This window comes from Falco rusticolus, chromosome 6 (assembly GCF_015220075.1).
Source record: "Falco rusticolus isolate bFalRus1 chromosome 6, bFalRus1.pri, whole genome shotgun sequence".
In the NCBI taxonomy this organism is placed as follows: Eukaryota; Metazoa; Chordata; class Aves; order Falconiformes; family Falconidae; genus Falco; species Falco rusticolus.
In genome coordinates, this window is record NC_051192.1 from 47,867,675 (window position 1) to 47,889,530 (window position 21,856).

Here is a 21,856-nt window from a genome sequence, read left to right on the forward strand (position 1 = left end):
TGGATTTATCTTTTATTATTTTCACAGTCTAGATTTCTAAGCAGCTGCTAATAAGTAAACTCCGAAAGAGGATAAAAGATATATTTACCAACAATTCCTGGAACTTCTTGAGCACTAACTTAAAAGTTCATCTCTACTGGTTTAAGTCAATTTTGTTAAGATGCTTTAACTTAAAGGTGCCAGCAGTGGCATCATTCCCATTGCTAAGCATTAGTGTTAGAAATTCTCATTCCTAATGCCAAGAGATTCATGGCTCATTATGATCTGGCTTAGTTTAGTAGCCTGTTGTTCTTGTGTTTCCGAGTATTTGTTCTAATTCAAAACAAATGGGATTGCTGGCAACTGAACAGAGACATATGTAGGAAGTAACAATTGGCAACCGTGAGTGCATGAGGCAAGATTCTATAATTGGAGCATTTAGGTATTAATCCACACAAGCCAATGGACGAGTCCTTTCCAGGTTGTTCTGTACAAGCATTGGAACCGGATTCTCTTCTCAGGCTGTATTTTTGTAGTTGGCATATCGCTTGGTTCAGATAATGTTTATACAAATGAAAGTACGAGAAGAGTCATTCCCTACAAAGGCAAACCCTGCTTTCTGCTGCGTGCAGTGTGCTCCTTAGGCAGCAATAGAAACCTTGCGTGTATGTTTGAAAATAAAGTCTGGCTAGATCTGGACACCCTGCCCTACAAGGAATTGGCGTGCTTGTGAATGATTGCTTTCTTACCTTCACAGTAGAAATACATAGTGAAATATGACATATTTCCCTTTGAATACAGGGAGCGTTAAATTTTATCTTCCACAATTTAGTTTTGGCCATGTACATAGTCTTGTGTGACCAAGTTATTTTAGATCATATCTAGAGTAGCGATAAAACAGATTATAAAAAAATGTATAAGATATAAATTTATTTGCTGTAAGTTTTTTAATGGAGCGAAGTGAATGAGAGGGGAGAAAAGTGTATAGTATGTTTTTTCCCCGTATAGATTCAAATGACCTGCAAGCTTAATGAGAGCAATTTTGTTGAATTTATTGGACCATACACACTTACCTAGAGAGCAAATTAGATAAATTTGATCTGTTGTTGTGTCAGAAGAACAAAGATGGTTTAAAATCCCTTTTGCACTTCCATTTCCTAAGTGGGAACAAGTCTGGAACATGTTCTAGTCCTGGCATGGAAGAGATCAGCTGTGTCAGGCTGGTTTATCTCATCAGTAATTGGCCTTTGAGGTAATTTATGCGATCCCTGTTCATAGGGACATGCTGTCTCTTTTGTGTTGCCTTCTTCACAGGAACTTTGTGGTCAGGAGATATCCCACAAAAAAGAATGCCCAAGGTTGCTTGTTAGGAGAACTTTACATCCTCTTTGCATCACAGCAGGAATGGGAATAGCAAATTTGGTTTTGCAAACTCATTTAAAATACAAAATGATGTAACAGTCTTTTTTGTTTCTGTGTCAGGGTTTCCTTGACAGAAGATTACGCCTTTGTCACAAACTGCAGTGAAAAGCAGAGATACCTGGGCTAACCTGGAATGAATGAGGGCATTTGCCACAGGCTATGTAGCTTTTACGACACTGGAGTTGGAGCAAAATAAATTGGCTTGCAAGAAGCTCTGTGCTACATAACTCGACTGCTTCTGGTATCTGAGATAGACTGCATAGTTAAATTAAGACTGAGAAGGAGGATATATTACTGTTTGTAAAAGACATTCAGGAATAAGTACAAAGGAGGGAGAAGAATTATTGAAATTGAACCTGCTTTAAGATCAAATGGATATTAATTGCTTCTGAATGAATTTAGAGTGTAAATTAGAACAAGGTTTTTGACATCAAGGGAATGATGTCTGATATCTGGCATGACCTTTCAAATAGGGCAGGGAGGAAAAGGAACCTACATTATTTCAAGATGGATCTTGATAAATTAATATAGGTAGTGATCCCAGAGATGGAAATTAAAGTTTGTGATTATAATACCATAGATCATAGGCTCAAAGAGACCTCAGAAAGCATCCAGTCCATTTCCTTGCTCCAGCTTATTCTCAATTACCTTTAAATCATTCTAGGCTTATCCAGCCTGATCTTAAATATGATCTCATCTGATGAGACTCTGCTGCCCTGTTACTCTTCCATTCAATCACTAGTCCAACCATTAAAAAGCTTTCCTAATCTCAACTTAAGCCTTCGTAGCACAATTTAAGTTAATTTCTTCTTGTCCTTTCCACAGCAGGCTTGGAGAACAAATTAGCATCCTGCCCCTTTATAGCCATCTCTTATGTTCTCGGAAACTCCTGTCCCTTTTCCCAGAATCACGGAGTGGTTGATGGAATATCTCAGTGTTTTCATTCTGATATTAACCCTCAGTTCTTCAAGTCTTTTCCCTGAAAACTTGTCTTCTAGATCTCTGATTGTTCTCATACTCTGTGCTGGGCTCTCCAGGTGTTTCTCTTCCTTCTTCCCATTCCTCCTGATGATGGTCTACCAGTACTGAATGCAACAGAAGGATTATTTTGTGACTCTCGGGCATAGTGCTACTGCTTATTTATCCAAGTTTTAGTGTCATTTTTTCAATGTGGGGTGTGGTTTACCTCCCAGTCGTCTAGGGGTTTTTCATTAAATACATTCACTGCTGTGGCAGGGTATAGGATGTTAGAAATGCCCTTGATCTCTGCAGCTGTCTTTATGAGATGCTTTTGTGAGTTGCTTCTAATAAATCTCTTATGCTCCTTGACAGGGAATGTTTGAGGTTACTGTGGAAGGGGGAGGGGGGCTGTAAACAGAAAGCTTTGTGGATCCATCTAGACTAAGCTTCTGTTATGTGATTGACTTTGATTCTACTTAGGTGGATACTTCTTATCCTGTATCCCTGGTGCAGTCAAAGCTGGGACAATCCATAAAGCAGACGTAGCCTACAGGCCTCCCCGCAGTTGGAATCCACAAGAAGGTTATGAATGAAGAGCTGTGCTGTGTTTAGGCATTGGCGGGGTTGCTCCTTGCCTCCTACCCTGAAGAGTGCACCATACTACCTGCTGTAAATGCAGATTGCTGGGTGAAGGAGGGACAAACAAGCTCTTTTGTGCCATCAAGCTGATGCTATGGAAATCTCTTTCTAAGACAGCAAAATCTGAGGGCACTGTACCACTGGAACTGCTTTGTGGCTGAATGTCTGGGTAACTTTATATTTCAGTTATCAGTTTGATATTATTCTTACCTGTTTTCATTTTAGTGCATTGTCAGCTTGAGGTTGAATCTTAATGGCTTCTTTGTTCTGCATATCAGCAAATGAGGTAGTCTGATGCCACACTGGTGCATGAATTTGTGAACGTGGAATAAATAAGGTACTATTAAGCATAACACTCAGAATTCAAGGGCTTGAGAAACTTTGCATGTTGCTAAGCTGACAAAGGGTTGTTTTAAAGTGATAAAAGCAGGTGTTTCTTTTTAGTTGCCAAGACTGCTCCCATGAGAGAGGCTAGATAAGTAGTCTAAATTACATCTAAGAAGAAAATTTGCCAGAGCTTAATTACTTTTCATAACAGTGCCAAATAAGAAGGAGAAGAAGGAAAAAAACACCTTGGAACTACATTGTAGTCTAATTCTCCTCGTTTAAAGCCCTGAGGTAGAATTGTTAACTTCACAATAAAACTACACCTTTTCAGTGGTAAAGCAGAACAAATTTATAAGCAATGACTTGTGCTTCTTCTACATTTGGCATTTAGGTAAAAGCAATTTTTTTTGTACAAAAAATATAAGTAGTTTTTACAAGGCCTGCAGCTGTGTTGTTTCAGTAGGATATAGTTTTATCATTAATCAATGCTTTTCTTTGATGACTTCTGCTAAGGTTATGGCCGTTTATTCCATCTTTATTGAGAAGAGTGATTTTATTAAGCCTGGCTATTATATCTTGGTGTTCTGTGAGTTAGACCATCGTATCATCATCCTCGCTCTCCTACTCTGGCCAGTTGTGCTTGTCTGTGTGCTGAGTAATTGAGTGCATCAGACTGTTCAGTCAATCCTGCTTAATTCAAGCCTCCCATCACAAAGACTCCATCAGCTTGTCTTCTGCAAGGAGACTTTATCAGTAAGTCAGCAGGAGAAGGGATTAAGACCACAGCCATTTACCCATGTGCCCTGTGCAATGTGCAATGAAATGTCAGTGTCATAACCCCTCAGTTCTATATTATTATTTCCTTAGTAAGGAGGCATTTTGCTGAGAGATCTCTGTCCTTTAAATAAAGAGGCTGTAATGAAACCAGAATTCTTTTACAAGACCAAACCAGGGACTTGTCTATTTTGATATCTGCCTGTGTCTTCAGTATTTTGGAGGAAGATGCAAGAATGAAAAGAAAGATTAAAAAAAAATAATCTGGCATTTTTCCTCATCTCCTGGTAGTTGCTTTAAAGGTGAAACTATAGGAGTTGAGATTCTTCACCTCATTTATGGAGATAGACCCTGTTGATTTGCCCCTCCCATATATTTTATCTTTAACCAGTCATCTAATTCCCTCTTAAAAAAGCTAAATTCTTAGTCTGCCCTCATATGAAAGCACTTTCAAAAGAAATAGCTATCTTCTACGTATTTTGGGTGTTTTCAATTTTCTATATCCTTTTTTATACAATGAAATGGTTAATAGAAAGTTCAAAATTTGAGTGCCTAGAATAGGATCATTGAACTGGCTAATATTACCACTTTGACCCCTCTATAAAGCAACACTTTCACCAACATCACTGCAGGCATGTACTTTTCCCTTTCTAATTGATTATAGTTAGCTTAAAGCCCAGTGATGTGTCTGAGCGGCTGAGATTATTCATTCCAAGACACATTACTGAGATGCATTCATCAACTGGGAATCTCATCTGCTCCTTTGCTGCATATTCATTTAGATTTATTTGATATCACTGGCAGTTGTAACTAATGTCATCTTAAATAATTCTGTTTAGGGCAGATTTTACTCTATTCTTGAGTAGGCTTGTCTCTTGTGAGAGCTCTTAACTTGAAAACAGAATTCCATGTTGAAAATAGGTCAGCAGTGTCATGCTGTAAAAGGACAGTCAGGGAACTAGAAAGAGGGATATAGCCTTTAAGGCACAAGAATCTCCAATTCTCAGAAATGGTAAAACTTCTTTCCAGAACCGGGCATTTTAAGAAAGATGTTGACCAGCTGGAGAGTCCAAAGGCAAACAAGAATCATCAGATGCTTTGAATATATGACAAGCAAGGGTGTATGTATGAAGAATACAAGGCTGTGTGAGTGTGTTAGTAATTTTCAGATAGTTAAAAGGATTTTGCAGAGTGGAAAGGAATTTGTGTCCATTATGGAGACAAGAAGATTTCACTGTGACCTGTGACTGGGCTATTGGATGTTAGAATATCTCTGAAGGCGAGGATAGTCACCAGTGTTCTTTCTACATATCAAGCAATATTTGAAAGTGTTCAGATCTTCCACTGGAGAGCAGAATTTGGCCATTTGAAAATCTTTCTCTGTAAATGTATTTCAGGACATTAGATAACAACCTAAGTAATGTTTCTAGATCGCTCTGACAAAGGTACAGGAACCTCATCTGATTTCTAGCAAGTGCTCTTAGTATTTTCACTGTCACAGGTTCAGGAGAAAAGAACAAGGAAGGCCCAGAGAGAGATGTCTAATTTGGTACATCAGGGAAGGTATGTATATACCTAAGAATGTGCTGCTATATGTTGTTAGTAGGGTGCCAATGGCAAAAGAAGCAGCACATACAGGTTGATAGTTCTGGGTCGACATAATCCAGTGGTGTCACCTAAAGTGATGTGCCTTGTCACAAGGCAGAGGGTAGAGAAAAGACAAAAGAGCACCTCAGTGACAGCTGGTAGGATTTCCTATATTCTCATTTTGAATATGCCCAAAGCAATACTTGTGAAATCTCTGTGTCAAATGAGAGGGAAAGAGAGGTGGGAGTTTGTCTCTGTCTCCCTTTGTTTCTCATCAGACATTTGGTCTTTGAACTAGTTTAAATTTGGTTTCAAGTAGTAAGTTTCAATGCAGATTTTTAGTTCAGACAGATCATCATTTTCCATTAAAAATCCACTTTATAAAAAAAATTGGAACCGGTTCCTACTCCAGTACAATCAGGGGAGAAACAGGAATGCACTAAAATCGGAAGCAGTCTCCAGTAGTTGGAGCGCTGCAAAAAGCACCTCTGAGTCGTTCTTCAGGCCTGCATTCCCCTTGGGCTGCTTGCTTGTAGTGGTGTCAGGGTAATAGCACTGCAACAGTACAAAAACCACTTGGTATGCATACGAGCATCACAAAATGCTGGGGTAAATTGACTGAGTTACATATGTTGCTCTTTTGGGAATGCGGAATAAGTTTTGCTGCAAGTTACACGTAGTTGTAGTTGCATGCTACACCTTAGGAAATATAAGCCTTAAGGAAGGACACAACCAATTTAATCATTCTTTTGTTTGTTGTTTCAACTAAATTGCTCTTTCTTGTTATATGTATATATTAGTGCTCATCTTGCTGCCATCAAATGCTTAGTGGGACTGAAGGAAGACTGCTGCAGACAACTGAAGTGAATTGTGAGCTTTAATGTCAGGCTACATCTTGATACGGTGTTGAAGGGTGAATCAATCCATCACTTCTCATTTAAAATAATACACTGGGCCTTGGTCAAAAATATTACCGAAATAAACAAATGACATGGTTGATGGATCACTCTGTTGCCAATAACCAATGAGAAATGCTTTAGTATTTGTCCTTCGTTTGGCAAAGTCCTCTTTCTTGATTAAAACTGGCAAGTATAGGGAAAAAGGACTTCTGAAATATTGCACCTGATAGATGTTCTGATGAAATGTGTTCCCCAAAGGCTTGAATCCTACCCTTTTCCATAAGAGCTGTGACTCCTTAGAAAGGCTGACTGATTTTAGGAGAGACTGTAAGATGCCTGCTTCTAGCACACTGATGATTGACCAGATCTAGAAACAGTACCTGAGTCATCCCAGCTCACAGCTCAACTTTTTCAGGAAATTTGAATTCGGTGCCAGTTTGCCTTAAATCATTATCAACAAAAGTAACACAGGAACTGCTTAAGAAGCAGCATAGACATCTGTGTCAGGGAGGAGGAGCTGACTGCCCCATGCAGTAACTGGTACCTTCCCCTAGGGCAGGTCGCACTCCCTGTGAGTCAGATCCCTACAGCTACAATTGCTGGGTTGGTTTTGTACTGTCTGTGGAGATCTTAGAGCAAAAGGTGCAGTGTACTACGCTTTGGGGACGTTTCCTCTAGCCTGAAAATTACAGTCAGCATCATTAAAAAAAAGATTAGAATGCTAATCTTTCATTGCCTCAGACTCATTTTCTTCTTAAGGATGGGAAGACTATTTGCATATGCATTGATTAAACTGAATGCATTTGTTGTTTCAGATACATTCATATGAATTGTTACAATTTAATCTAGGCTGTGCAGGGTCCTGAGGGGAAGCAACCAAGTGCAATATATACCTGCATCATTAAAAAGAATTTAAGCGTGATGACAGCTGGAAAATAACGGTACAAATGATTTCAGGGTGTTCCATATTTATTCCCTGGTGATGATAAATTGTTGTTGGTTTTCTCAGCTTACAAGACAAAAGGCGAGTTTTTCATGTCAGCCTTCAGCCTGGGCTCTGTAAGTCAAGTAAACTCAGCAGACACCTGCCTAACATTAAGCCCTTGTTACCACAAATTTAAGCTTCTTGGATTTATTCATCCGTTTAATCCCCAGAAGTCCCCCTTCAGGTAGGTAAACATTATCTCCATGTTACTGATGGAGAACTGAAGTGTAGGGCAGGCTGGAAGTAACTTTACAGAAAGTAGCTTTAAAGAAAGGGCTTTTAGACAAGCTACAAGTCTTAATCTCAGAAGTTAGCTGAATATTTTTGATGTTACTTTAGGTGATTTGTTCATGGATAAACTGTCTCTGACTGAATTGACCATGTCTTCTGGGACCAAGCATGGTTTACAAACCTTAGTAACACAGGGAGTTAACAGGCGCAATGACAAAGTGCCACTTTTATATTAAAACAGAACTCTTAAGTAGATTTTTGTTAAAACACCATCCTGTTGTGATATTTCGGGAATGTGACAAGGGTTAATGGCTGAAGAGCTTATAGGTTTATTGATCACACATAATCTCTAAATGTTTTTTAAACTGTACGTAATCTGCCACTGGAAAACAGCTGCATGTGAGCTGGAAAGCAGCAGCTGTTGGAGAGCTCAGAGTACTATTGCAAGGCAATTGAGAGGGGAAAGTAAAAGAGGTCTCTTTCCCCTGCCAAATACTCTTGTGGCTAAAATCCAGCTATCTACTGAAGCACAGTGGCAACTTAAACAAGAAAGGTCACACTGGAAAAGGAAAACTAAAAGTCATAGGGGGAGAGATGTAAAAATGAAATTACCACATTCTTGCTTTGTTTAATATGCACTTCTTCCTGATCCTCAGCGTAATTAAACCCTCAGTAGGGCTATCAAAAATCATTACATAAAATATATCTGCTAAACTCTCCATCACTTTCTGTATTGGCACATGCACTCACCCTTTCGTTCTTTCCTTCTGATGTCAGACAAACTCAAGGTATGAACCAGATAAAACCAAACTGAAATACAGGTACTATGCAGTAGTATTATCCCAGAATTTTTACATAAATTAGCCTGTTTTCTGCATGGACTGTTCTCCTGGTAAAAGAGTGGTTAAACCTTGTCCAGAAAGACCAGGAATTTATAGTTATTTGGGGATGGGTGAATAAGGGGCTTAAAGACCAAGGTCAAGGCTGCATGTTGCTACTTTCAATAGCTAAACTCTAGGACCTGATAAAAAAAATAATTTGCAAGAATTAGTTATCTTAAATACGTTGTTTTGATCATTCTCTGAATGCCACCACTAGTTTGGTTAATTACAGGGAAAGACAGTCATAAAAACTTGGTAAACCCATCAGATTGTTTACTAAATGCAATTATTATTTGCAGTACAGGAGGTCCTGTCATGGACAAGCCCCTTTAGGCTGCAAGAACAAAATAAACAAATGGTCTATATCCCAGTGGTCTTGCAGATAGTGCAGCTGTGATGTTCACCCACTAAATAATCATTGAGGAAAAAATTACAACACATTGATTTTTCTGTAAGCAAGAATACTACCCAGAATTTTACTTATCTCAGGAATGCTTTAGTTGCTCCTGAAGAATCTCAGGAATGCTTTACTTGCTCCTGATTCAATCAAATGCTAGAAAACATGCTTTTGCTCTCCTGTCAAGGTAACTTATTGTATTAGATGTTTCCCAAAATATCAAGAGAATTACATATGTATGAGTCTCCAGGAAAGCCTTTGAAGGAAGGATACTAATGTTCTTGTTCTTGAAAGAATATTCTAATATTGTCGCAAAGTATTAGTGATATTGCCATTTTTCATTCCCGGCTATGGAGTTTTGTGGGCATTGCTCATATCCAGCCATTTGTCAGCGTTTGTTAGGGCACTTTAACTTAAATGTGCCACCTTGAAATGCAGTAATCACTGGGGGGTGGGATGGGGGGGTGGTGGTGGTCCTGTGGCTGAAGCCTGACAGCCGTTGCTCTTTCAGGTTAGGATGGGGTTTGGTGTGGGGTTGGCACAGTGAAGCAGTTGTTGCAGTGCACCTTCACTAACCCCTCTGGTCAGTGGGAATGCTCGATTTGGTTTTGCTGGATTTTTGGGCAATTTTGAGAAGGTCCCTTTCTGTACCAGTGTGTGGGATTGTGTCTTGAACATAATGGTTGTACATAATTGTGCTTTATTGCATTTCCTTCAGGTTGCTGCTGAATCCACCCTTGACTGAGTCTTGATATTTCTTAATATATGACTTAAGTAGTAGCTTAAGAAATCCAGAGCCTGTGTATTAGAATGTCTGTCTTTCTGTGTCTTCTCTCCTTCATAAAGGTAGTGTTCAGGAGTGTGAGAAAAGTGACAAAGGAAATGACTTCAAGGTGTAAATCTGAATTTCTGAAATTTTGGGTTAAAGCTTGCTTGCTACTCAGGAGCAAATGCATATTCTATTAGCAGTGGGCAATAATTCTGTGAATAATAACGTGAAGCAATAACTAAGTTATATGTCTTCAAATGATCTCACTATTGAAACACAGTCAAAATGGTTATTTGCTGTGTAATATTGTCTAAATTGGACTCAGTTACTATATACTGAGATTGAGTGTGTTGTCTCACTGAAGCAGGGTCTGTTAAGGCCAAAGAATGTGTGTGTGTGGCTAGTAAGTAACTTACTGTGGATGCAGCTGAAATACGGGAAACAGCAATAATAATTGCTTCCTGGATTTTAATTTTTCTTCTTGACAATGTTTCAGTAGTAACATAGCAGAGTTTAATCATTGTCAATTATAGGTCTTAATTAAAAGCTAGTAAGCACTTATTACTGAGATAGTGGAATGGAAATAGCTACCTGATGATTTAAGGGCTGTTTGTAGGAGTAAGTGCTCCTGAATAAACGTAAAACTTTTCTCCTGAGATTAAAATTGGAAAAGACCATAAGAAATACATGGCAGACATTTCATTTTTGAGGATCTTGCTTTTGTTGTAGATTGGCTTAAATTTTTTTGCAGTTAATAATATTTGCAAAGTTGTATGTTCAACTGCAGGAGTATTTTGTATAGTTTGTGGATTGCATGTGTAAAATAGAAGTTTATGCAAACAAAATTAATGTAAATAGATCACTAATAATTTGTTCGTGTAAATAATCCATTGTAGATATCATCAGTTTAATTACATATGCAGATTAAAAATCCTCATTTGAAGACAAGCTTCTGAATATTCAATTTATATTTGTTAAAATCTGTTGAGACTTACAGTAGTTTTATAATTAACAATGGGAGAACCATAAAAGTCTTGACGTTTTATTTTGTTAAGTACCAGAAATATGGATGTTTATCCATCCTACACATACCTTTCAAGTTTTCTTGCAAAATTTCTCGTTCTTCAGGCCTTGAGGGAAGCTAGATATGTATTGTAATTCTGCATTTGCTTCCCACTAGACTCCACAAGAGCAGACAAAAATGAGCAGAAAATTAGTCATTCATTTTTGTGTTTCCTCACAGAAGGGCAGTTTAAGTTGGTTTGGTTTTTTTTAGTCTACTATCCTCATTATAGAGATCGCTACAAAGCTGGAAGAGTTCTATCTGTTTGACTCATTACTAAAGTGAGTGAGTTCTGGATCATGTGAATCTTTTAGAACTCCTTTTTTTCATGCAAATTGCTTGAATCTTCAGAGTTTTCTTATTCTAACCTGTGATGTTACTAAGCCTCTACTGCAAGCTTAATGATGGATGCCTTGGAGACCTGTGCTACTAATTATGCTCAGAATTTTTTTCTCAGACCGTCTAGCTCTTTGCAGTACCTTAGGAACTTGATCCCCAGCATCAAACATTACCAGCTCAGCTGTAATGAAATAAGAAACTGCTTACTGCATGGCATGAAAAAGCTGCACTTAGCAGTGTTTGTGCGATGATGCTAACCAGGTTTGGGGCTGGAATGCCGCTGAACTTGGCAGTTTCCTTGTTAAGATATTTCAGTCAATTCCACTGCAATGTTTTCTCAATACTAGAATTCTGCCAAACATCTGGCTGGGAAGTTGCCCTCGGCAGCTGGAGCATGTGACTGTCAAGCTGAAGCACGAGCTGGGTGTTACCGCTGTGATGAACTTCCAGACCGAATGGGACATTGTTCAGAATTCCTGGGGCTGCAACCGCTACCCGGAACCCATGAGCCCTGAAGTCCTTATGAAACTGTATAAAGAGGAAGGGCTTGCCTATGTCTGGATGCCAACCCCAGACATGAGCACTGAAGGTAATGCTCAGACCACTCTTGCAGTAAATTAGTAGTAAAAAAACCTCTGAGTTACTGATCCGCTACTTGCTTGGCTGGTTTGGGGTTTTTTGTGCGTAAATTTTGTGTAAAAACATAGCTAACACAAGGTATAATGTCTCTGTGTGTTGACTCTAACGAATTGTTCATATTTTCTTGTAGGCAGAGAGGCCATCTAAGGTACTTCGTGTCTGGCAAGATATGTGTATTTGAATTTAAAGCTGTCCAACATTGATAACTGCTTGACTGCTTTTGCTTTCAGCCTGAATTCAGCCCATCTAATGAAAATATGTTGTGTAGGTAGAAGACAGCAAGCCTGCACAGCAGGACAGCTTGCCATCCTTGCTGGTTAAAAATGGAGAGACAGTACTGTATGTCTGTCTCTGCTCTTCCCTTCCCCCAACAAACAGCTTTTCTTTAACTGTAGTATTCCAGTCTGATGCATCTCTATGGAGTAATTTATGTAATTATTTGTAACTAATTCAGAATATCCATAGCACCTGTTGTTGTAAAATAATTATTTTTAATTTTTCATTTTTCTGTTGGAATGCTCAGTTCAAAATCCTATTTCCAACCAGTAGATTAGAGAGTGTGTGTGTTTTCAAGTGAGTTGCTTACCAGCAGAAGAGCGTGCTCTTTCAGTAGGGTGAAATACTGCTGCCACAAATAGAAAATTGTCATATCAGTAATAAGACATCAGGGAAGACAGGAGATCTTAAAACAGGGATTTGAAGGGTCTTAATGTCAGTGCTCATCTGTGCCACGAGGAAGAGTAAGGCTCTGATGTTTGCAGCTTCAGTTCCTGGGAAGAAGTTCCCGTAACAGGGAGAAAGGCATCAGGAAATATGTTTATTCATCCCTTTGGGAGTGAGAAAAACTATAAACCTATTCTGTGTTGTTTAACCATGTGCTAAGTACACAATTAAATCATAACAGTATTAAGTAGCACAGGGAAATATTCTTCTGCTCTCCCTCCCTCACTTACTATTGACATAATGGCCTTCATTACAGTGTTTTGGAAAGCAGCGGTACGTAGGTAACGTCAAAAACCTCTGGTACTTAAAAACATTTCATTTTTGGTTTGCTAACTTTAATGCCATGCAAGATGTGCTGTTTGATGTAATTTGCTGCATTGTCTCAGTCCCTGTGAAAACAAATATGCCACACACATCCGGTGTTAATCAGAATGTATATTTAGAGAAGAATTAGGGCATTTTACAGATTTTGTGTGATCTGAATCTATGTTGCAAGAAAAAACAAAGTTAGAGTAAAAAGTCATTAAAAAAACCAACCAACCAACCCCAGAATGTGTTGTTTGCCATTATGATTCATAGTTCATCAGGCTGTGCAGACATAATCTCAACTGTAAACCTGGCTTTCTGAAATGCAAATGAATGTGCCTTGTTTATAACCTTAGGAAGAATACAGATGTTGCCACAAGCTGTCTGCCTCTTGCACGGGCTACTGGAGAACGGACACACTGTCTATGTTCATTGCAACGCTGGTGTTGGCAGGTCTACGGCTGCTGTCAGTGGCTGGCTGAAGTACGTGATGGGATGGAGCCTGCGGAAAGTGCAGTACTTCTTGGCTTCCCGGAGACCGGCTGTCTACATAGACGAGGAAGCTCTGAATCGTGCTGAAGATGATTTCTACCAGAAATTTGGGCATCTTCGTTCCTCATGCAAAATACAAGAGTAGAAAAGCAGAAGAGGAAAAGGAAGGTGAAGAGGAATCCTTACATTTGAACCCCAAGGACTTAGAAATCATGAGTCAGACGCCCGCCTCTCCTCTTCAGTTTATAAACTCCTCGTAGAAGTCGTGAGAATTTTGTTTCAAAATTGCCTTTGAGGGTTTTTTTATTTGCTTTCTTTAAGCTGATATGATTTATTTTTTCAAGCCTTTCGTTGTAAGTATGAGACCTAGAAACTCTGCAAAGGGAAACAAGATTTTCTTTTAACTGCTTGCCTACAGGACCTGAGTTTTCAGGGTAGGCCTAAGACTTGAGATGAAATGGTTAGACTTAGCAATATTCAGTGTCAAGAAAGAAAAGGCATTTTCACAAAAATGGATACAAAGGTTGACTGGATTAAGGTTCAGGCTAGGATGGAGCTGATCATCGTCAAAGCTGCTCAGTTATTTTAGGTGGGAGCGTACATTATTGAAGTCTTCTCTAGTAATTTGGTAGACAAGTGGTATTGATGAGAAAAACCAGAAAGAAACTGATTTCTCAACTCAGTTTCTTAAACAAAAAGCTAATGTTTAATGCAGTGAACTAAAATTTGCTCTCTTTGCCTATCTAGTTAATGTTAAATATTAGACGTTACAGCTATGTCCTGTTGTGACATCGGGGTTATGCTAGGATGTAGCATGGGGAGAGGAAACAGCTCCACTTACTGCAGTATTACTGTTTTACAGGGAAGGACTACTATTTATTCATTATCCTAGGCTGTGAGACCTCTAAGTCAAAGATACATTTTGCTCTTCTAGTCCGTGCAGTGCTGTAGGGTGGGCTCCCTAGGTGCCAAGTCAATCTAAGCCGTAACCACTGGGCTACAACAGGACCTATAGGAACTGTGTGATAAGCCTCTGCACATGCCTGGCACCACAGCCTCTGTGTTGCTGACCTAGATTAATTTCTTCACTATAGCAAAAGTCTCTCCTTGTGCAAGCACTGTGTGGGTGTTCACAGATGCTAGATTTCACTGACTGAAGCTAATGCTGGGCTGTCTCTGGAATGAATGAAGCCAATACATTCATCTACAGAAGGAAAGGGCAACTCTGAGGAGGGTTTCTCAGGAGCTTACCCTCAGCAGGCTAATGTTGGCTTTGTGGGTGATCCTTAGTGTTTTCTGGTGCTGCTTAGTCCCTTAGCTGAACTAAGCAGTGGCACCAACAGCTTCCAGCCCTGCTCAGGTAAAACCAGTCTGCTGTGGGTTCAGCCCAAGAGAGAAGGGAGAGCAAGAGTTTACTAAGGAACAGAGGATGAAGGATGCATAAACATTAAGAAATCTAATTTCTATAGGCTTATTCTTCAGTGAAAACTCTTTTTTTTTTCCAGCCAACTTGTTCCTCTAAAGACCTAGTCAGTGCCAGAGTAGTTTAGTTGATATATATTGATTATCTGAACGCTTAATGGAGAAACTAGTAGGTATGAACTGTTTATGGAGAATGTCCAGAATAATATAATACATTTTATTTATCCTATACTTCAATCATCTTCAAAAGGAAAAACATTTATTTAAGTTATATGTGTGGTTTTGATCATGACTTTGTTTCTGACTTTTTTGAAATAACACTGCTGTTTAGAAAATGGATGAGAAGAGTTCTCTATTAAATAAAAACATAATGACAATCCCAGCAGCCCATTTTGTCATATATCTTTGGCTCCCAATTTCATGAGTAGCAAAACAGATCATGACCGATATTTCTATATAGAGGTGGGATCAGCCACTTTAATGGTAGCAGCCCATTTCTTATCTGCTGTACTGTGTCAGTTTTGATGGACTGTTGAGGATGAAATCTCAAAGAACAACACAGCAAAGATGTGTGGATGATATGGCATCTCTGGGACCTCTGAAGACAAAAAAAGGGTTTCTTCTCCTGGCTCGATGCAGAGAGCAGAGGGAGCGTGTCAGTGCTGCTGCCTGGCTGTCGGGCTTTCATGCGAATGTCCAGAGCTGCAGGCTGGCTGCCCAGGAGTTACCTTGTTTTGACTGAGTTTGAAGTAAAAATGGTGAGGTTTTGCTACTGTGTGACTCTCAAAATCAAGTGCTGAGAGGAGGGTGATGGCCTAAGAAGTAGAGAGTAGAACCTGCTTAGGTTTTACATTTCTGTTGAGATATATTTGGAAACCCCATGCTTAAAACGTGTTTCCAAGCATCCCCGACAGACAGTCCTTTTCATCAGATGCAATTTGTAATTTATGTCGGAAGAAGTACTTGTGGGTTTGATTCTTGTTTCATAGCTAACTATATTTCTCTTTTAGGTCTCTTGGGACTGAACAGTGTAACATGGCACAAACAAGTTTACAACTAAGTAAGTATAGCTACGCCTTATCAGCTATTTCCTAATTCTGATTTTATCCACAGTGGAAGCAGACTGGTGCTTCGTTTGTAGGGTGGAATTCAAATGATACAGAAACCACAGATTCAAGAAGTCTCTAGCAAGGGGTTGTTGATTCATTGCTTATTGTCATTTCAGTTTGCTTGTCTGCTGAAGTGTTGGGGGACTATATGATATACAGATTGCGTTAGCTGGTGAAGTGCATGAAAACTACTTGCCAACGTCACGATAATAAAGAATGCAAAGAGCTCCTATGGCTTGCAGTCCCTTTGTACCTATTTGTAGCATAATTTTTTCCCCTCATTGCCTCCTTACTGCGTTCCTCATTGAAAACAACCATGTCAAGTAACATTAATTCAAAGCCTTGTCTGTTGAATGTAACTAGGAATTTTAATGCTAGAGGCATCACTGCAAGAGGCTACAGCAACAGAAAAAGCAATCATATAAAAATACTCTATTTCTCAAACTCTATAATTATGTGATAAATCTGCATCTAGGGATTATCTATTAGAATTCCAATTTGTAATATGTTCTTATGCTGATTGGATCGTTAGCTCTTTCCACAGACTAGCCTCTTGATGCAATTTGGATGAAAGGACGAAGATAGTCAGTTGTTTATGTACTTGTATATGTCCTTGCTGCTTTAGTCATTAAGTGCTACAAAATTTAGAGAACAACTCCTATGGAAAGATTTAGAAACAGATAAACAGTAATGGTTATTCTAAAGTGGGGTCAAGAAGCCAAACTAATACACACACAAAAATAGGAACCAGGTACAAATATTTTGATAATTCATCAATGAAAACCATCAGTTGGGGAAAATGGTTTTCTGCTGGCATGAGCATCAGTATTCTCTGCCCCATTACAGCCAGGTTTTTACCTCTGTTGAATTAAAGTAAGTAGAATTTGCTGTGTGAAATGGGAACATTTATAACTCTAGGTGCTTGGAGTACCTCAATGTCATTATTAGGCCAAACAATAGTATATATGCTTTCCTAGGGCAACATACATGAAGGAGCTAAGCAATCACTCTTACAAGTGATTTTGTAACAAACATAGCCCCTTGAGGGATGGCTCAGGCTTTGAATTATATAGTTTCATGAATATTTTTCCTCTTGACATCAGAAAAATGCTAATGAGAATCTTCTGCGTGACTTTTTTAGGTAGGCAGTGCAGCCTGGTGAAAGGAGACTGGGCTGGCTGGCACGACTGTTGAATTCCTTCCTTTCTCCCTTACTCCTTCCTTGTAATTTCACACTTTGCACTTTGGTCCCTTTGGTGCTTGTCTGCTCTAGTTGCTTAGGTTGTAAGTTTATGGTCTTCCCTCTCTGTACAGCAGCAAGCACAGTGAAGCTCTGGCTGCAGGTATTATACCAGAGCATACTCTGGAGCATTTGGAAGGTCTCACACCTGGCAACTGAATTGTGTGTGCTGTACAAAAACATGTGCAAAACAGTGCCTCTGCTCTGGAGCGGAATTAAAATTTGAGACTCCTAGCCAAGCCCTCTTGGGCAAAGATAAAGGAAAAAAGATAGGCTGTAGGTTGTGCAGGAGCAGGTAATAAAATCTGTATTTAAAACGAGAATGCAAAAAATCAGGCTTACTCTGTTACCTGCTATGGTGCCGTCTTTGAGTTCTAAGTTATGAAACTCACTGACTGTACTGGTCTGTAATTGAGAAAAAATATCTGATTTGAAGTAGTCAAAGACATTTATCTGATTTGAAGTAGTCAAAGATATTTGCCATATTACCCTGTTGCTGCTTTTATTCTTCATCATTAAATTGCAGTGAGAGGTTTCAAACCAATGATAAAGTTAAAAGAGAAATAGTACGATTCTTAAAAAAAGATACACTGGGACTGTGCAACAGAAAACTATGAAACTATGAAGAAATATTTAGAAGGATAACTACCGCAAAAGCATATATTTGGCAAGCAAGCCCTACCTTCTTGAAGGATAATGAGCATCAGGCTGCCCTTAGCTAAAATGGAATTGGATTAACGTAGCAAAGGATGGGATATAGATGACTGTCTCCAATTCTGTTTACATTCTCAGTGGTAAATCAACACCTCTGCAGCTATTTTGCTGGAAAAAATTGTGTTTTATTTTCTACATGTATATAGCTTAAAGGGAAAAGGGGTGCTCTGAGGGAGCAGACTTTGGAACAGTGGAAGTATAAAGGAATTAATCTTTTTTCTGTTGCTCAGCAACATGACATCACCAACAGCAAGGCCAAACCATATGACTTCATAAATGATCTTCTTCCTAAATTAACAGAGGAAAGCAATTTTTTCAAGGGCAATGACATTATCATGTACTAGCATCATTGCATGGTTGTGATACAAGCAACGAAAATACCCGTTGTTGGCCCTTCAGTTATGCCAACAGTGAACCTGTAGGGTGTTCATTCTTAATTAGGCGTGTTTTCCTCCGCCCTTCCACCTCAAGATCCTTCATTCCAGTCTTGACTGATTTACAGATGGTTTTGCAGCTAAAAATTGCCATATTTGTAAAGATGAGTAATAAGTATTTTATTAAACATTTTTTACGTATCAAGGCTTGCCTGAGAGTAAGGAAGTAAGACCTGTTACACCCTGTAAGCCAAGGATGGTGACACTGTGAACCTTAGCCCTATATAATTCAACTGCTTTGTGCTTAAACATGTTGTCTTATTTCAGAGATTGAATTTATAAAGGTTGCAAGATGATGTCTGTGATTTGATAATTACTTCAATGCTGATGTTGTTATCTTTACATCAAGGGAAAATAGAAGGCCTGTTTATTCATGAGCTGGTAAAATATTAAATGATATCTCATTCTTGATTTAGATGGTGTGAGGAAAAAGCGTAAAATGATGCCAAGAAAAAAATTCTAATGCTGGGTGGCTTTCTATGGTCTTTACTTTAATGTCTTTATAACAAAATTTATTTTGTGGTAATGCAGTTTCAGCAGGGAAATAACTAACGGTCAGGCCATCGTCCAAGGGTAGCAGCCATAGCTAAGCTGGGCAGCCAGGCCAAAGTCACTGCAACAAATCAAATGCTGAAAATGAATCCAGTCTTCAAAAATTCAATAAAATACATAAACACAGACATTAAGAAATGAATATAAAATTTGTGTTTGGAAAAAAGGCAAATATAAATGAAGTATAATCCTGACCAATGTCAAAGGGAAAAAAATATTTTGTAGTGGGATAGCAAACACCACAACTCACTTGAAAACATATTTGATGTGTTAGATAGAACTATAGCTGGTATTTAAAGTTCATTAACCAGTCTTTAACTGGGTACCACTTAAACTGTCTAGTCTTAAAATGCAGTTACAATATTTATCTGTATAAAGAAAGAAATGTGGAAGGGTAAGCTCTCAAGGACACAGACCAGTTGGATGTCCTCTCTTAGAGGCGTGTACTCAAGCTGGTGAAGCTTTATAAGCCCAAAAGTGGTTGCTGGGGCACTGCGGTTTGGCAGTCAGATAAATCCCTTACATAGAGGTACGTTGTTCTGAAATAGGATCAATAAGGCCATGCTTTAGAAGAACTAATGGGAAGGGCATCTCTTAAAATATGCTTAAATGGTAGCTTCAGATGGAAGTTTAAACAAACATATGTCTTGATGGAGCCTTTCTCTTCAGATGTGTTGCTGGAACAGTAAAGCCTCTTAGAGGTCTTTTGCCCTGCAACACCTGTGCTTACAGTCAGAGCACCAGAATGGGAAATTGTAACTGTGAGTAGCAGTGGTCCTGACGCCAGTTAAGACTGCAGGTGAAATGGATTATTTAATCTCTATACTTGAGTTACTCTGTTTCTTAACATGACACAAAGGATGCTTAACCTCAGTTCCCTACCAAGAACTGAATGGGACAACTGCTGTTCTCAGTGCCTCCATTCACAGTGGCTGTGTGGATGCCTGTGAGCACTTGAACAGACACTATTTCAAGTAAGTCCGTGTTTTATATGGTCTCTTCCACTGGGATATTTAAATTTTACTGGGAGTTACTTGTCCATGTCCCCAACATACTTTCCTGGCATGTGAGTATGGCAGTTTGGTGGCACTCATAGGCAACACAGGGTCTAGAAATAAGAACCAGGACTCTGATCTGGCTTTCTTCCCAACTGGGGTATCTTACTCACCTGGAATAAGGATGCCATCATCTTCCATCAGACTTTCTGTAGTTTTCTTGGTGCCTTACACACATTTTCCATCCAAGTGCCCTCTTCAGAGAATAATGAAAGCAACCATGATAGGCTGTTCTCAGCACTGAAAATCTCATTTGCAGTGTGGTTGTAGGCTGGTTTCTTTGTTTTTGTTTGTTGTTTTTATTGTTATTGTGTTTTGTTGTTTTTGGTTTGTTTTTTTTTTTTTATTTAACCTGATTTAGGTAATGAACAACGGGCAACTAAAATAGAAAGTGGTGCTCTGAATTTTTGCCATCTTCCACTCTTCCTAATTGGTAAAATAAATGCATTGTTCTGCAGTAATTTTCATGCAAAGGAACACAAAACATTCCATAAGGCAATAACTAGATATACTAGACCACCAAAGAAAGACTTAGAAGCAGGAGTAGGAAAAGACATGAAATGCAGACAGGAGTGGTCTGCTGAGATGAGGCAGAGCAGGTGGCCAGGTGGCCTTCCAACCAGTGGTCTCATGTCACGAGGAAAGAAGCAGAGGAGAAAGTGAGGGCTTGCAGCACAGGCTGAGGACAGGGAGGGGAGTCAGTCCAGGCAGAGCTGTGTGAACCAAGAGCAGCTGGGGAATAGCCAGGAACTGGGGGAAGGGCTCAGAGATGCGGGGTGAGCAGGGCTTGCTTGCTGCGGGCAGCGGTGCCGCCGCTGCAGTCACATTGTCACTCTTGTTTCAGGGAAATATCTCATTCAGCAGTTAGCAGACACAAGCATGGGGGCTGAGGAAATGCGACAGTGAGACACAAATACATCTCGGCACCCAGAGATCACCAAAAGCACACAATATCCACAGGAACAGCAAAGCCTGGCAAGCTATTTAACAAAATCTGCCAAGATCATTATTTTTGAGAGGAAAAAATTTGATTAGGTCTCTCTTGATTGCTGGGAACATGACTTGAGTACACTTTGGAAAATGCTGAGCTCTGCCATTTGTGTATTTCTGCTTATGGAACTGAAATCAATAACTTAATTTTAGCTGTAAACATAGTTTTATTTTGCTTTCCTTAATAGCAGTCATTTCAAGGTGTCTTTCAGTAGCACCCTGATTTAAAAAGAAAAAAAACAAACCCCGAAAGAATCATATCAGACATTGATATAAATGATATGTATCTAGGGTAATTTCTGTGCTTTTAATGATGCTCATACTGTTTATTGGGGTATTACTGAGCTCAGAATGTGCAGTTACCTTCTTTTTACTCAATTACTGTCTTACATTCCAGACTAAAACACAAACTTGAGTAGTACACAAAATGTGAAAAATAGCTAGGTTTGGAACTGTTTCTGAAACTGTTATGTTTTTGCGCTGCTGTGAAGGTCCAGGGTTCACCATGTCAAATTTGTTTTAAAACCCCCACAAGAATAAAACAAACGTTGAAAAGAAATGCAGTAGTTACCAGAATGTTTATTTTCCTATTACCTGCTTTTCATTTGACAGGGCTGGAAAAAAAAAATAATTGGAAAAAGTTGTTAAAGTCAAACAGAAGACATGCTTATGCACATCAGCATACCTTTCCTCCCCTTTTTTAGCAGTGGGTTCAGGCAGAGCGTCTGCTGATTCTCCTCCTGTGCTCTGAAAGGCTCTGCTCAGGGGACATCTCCTTTAGATAGAAACTGATCTATCAAAGCACTTACCGCTTGTGGAAATTTAAGTACAAGAATAGTCCTGGGGATTTCAAGTTGAAAACTTCACACTTGGTGCCTAAGTGCTTTGTTGCATTCGCCACCTTGATTTTTGATGAGATGAATTCTAA

At 39.1% G+C, this 21,856-nt stretch overlaps 1 protein-coding gene across 12 annotated transcripts in view; it reads left to right on the top strand.

Moving 5' to 3' along the window:
- Positions 1-21,856, top strand: part of EPM2A (EPM2A glucan phosphatase, laforin) — a 53,920-nt gene that overhangs the window by 26,099 nt on the left and 5,965 nt on the right. For 7 of the 12 annotated variants that reach the window (XM_037391153.1, XM_037391155.1, XM_037391159.1 and 4 more), the window contains 2 exons: positions 11,600-11,841; positions 13,277-15,218. In XM_037391153.1, the coding sequence (XP_037247050.1) occupies positions 11,600-11,841; positions 13,277-13,557 (523 nt within the window). In that variant the 3' untranslated portion in view covers positions 13,558-15,218. Of the gene's footprint in view, positions 1-1,406; positions 3,170-11,599; positions 11,842-13,276; positions 15,219-15,844; positions 16,173-20,782; positions 21,486-21,856 lie in introns of those variants that run through there. The other 5 variants (XR_005104800.1, XR_005104798.1, XR_005104799.1 and 2 more) reach the window with 5 other exon arrangements.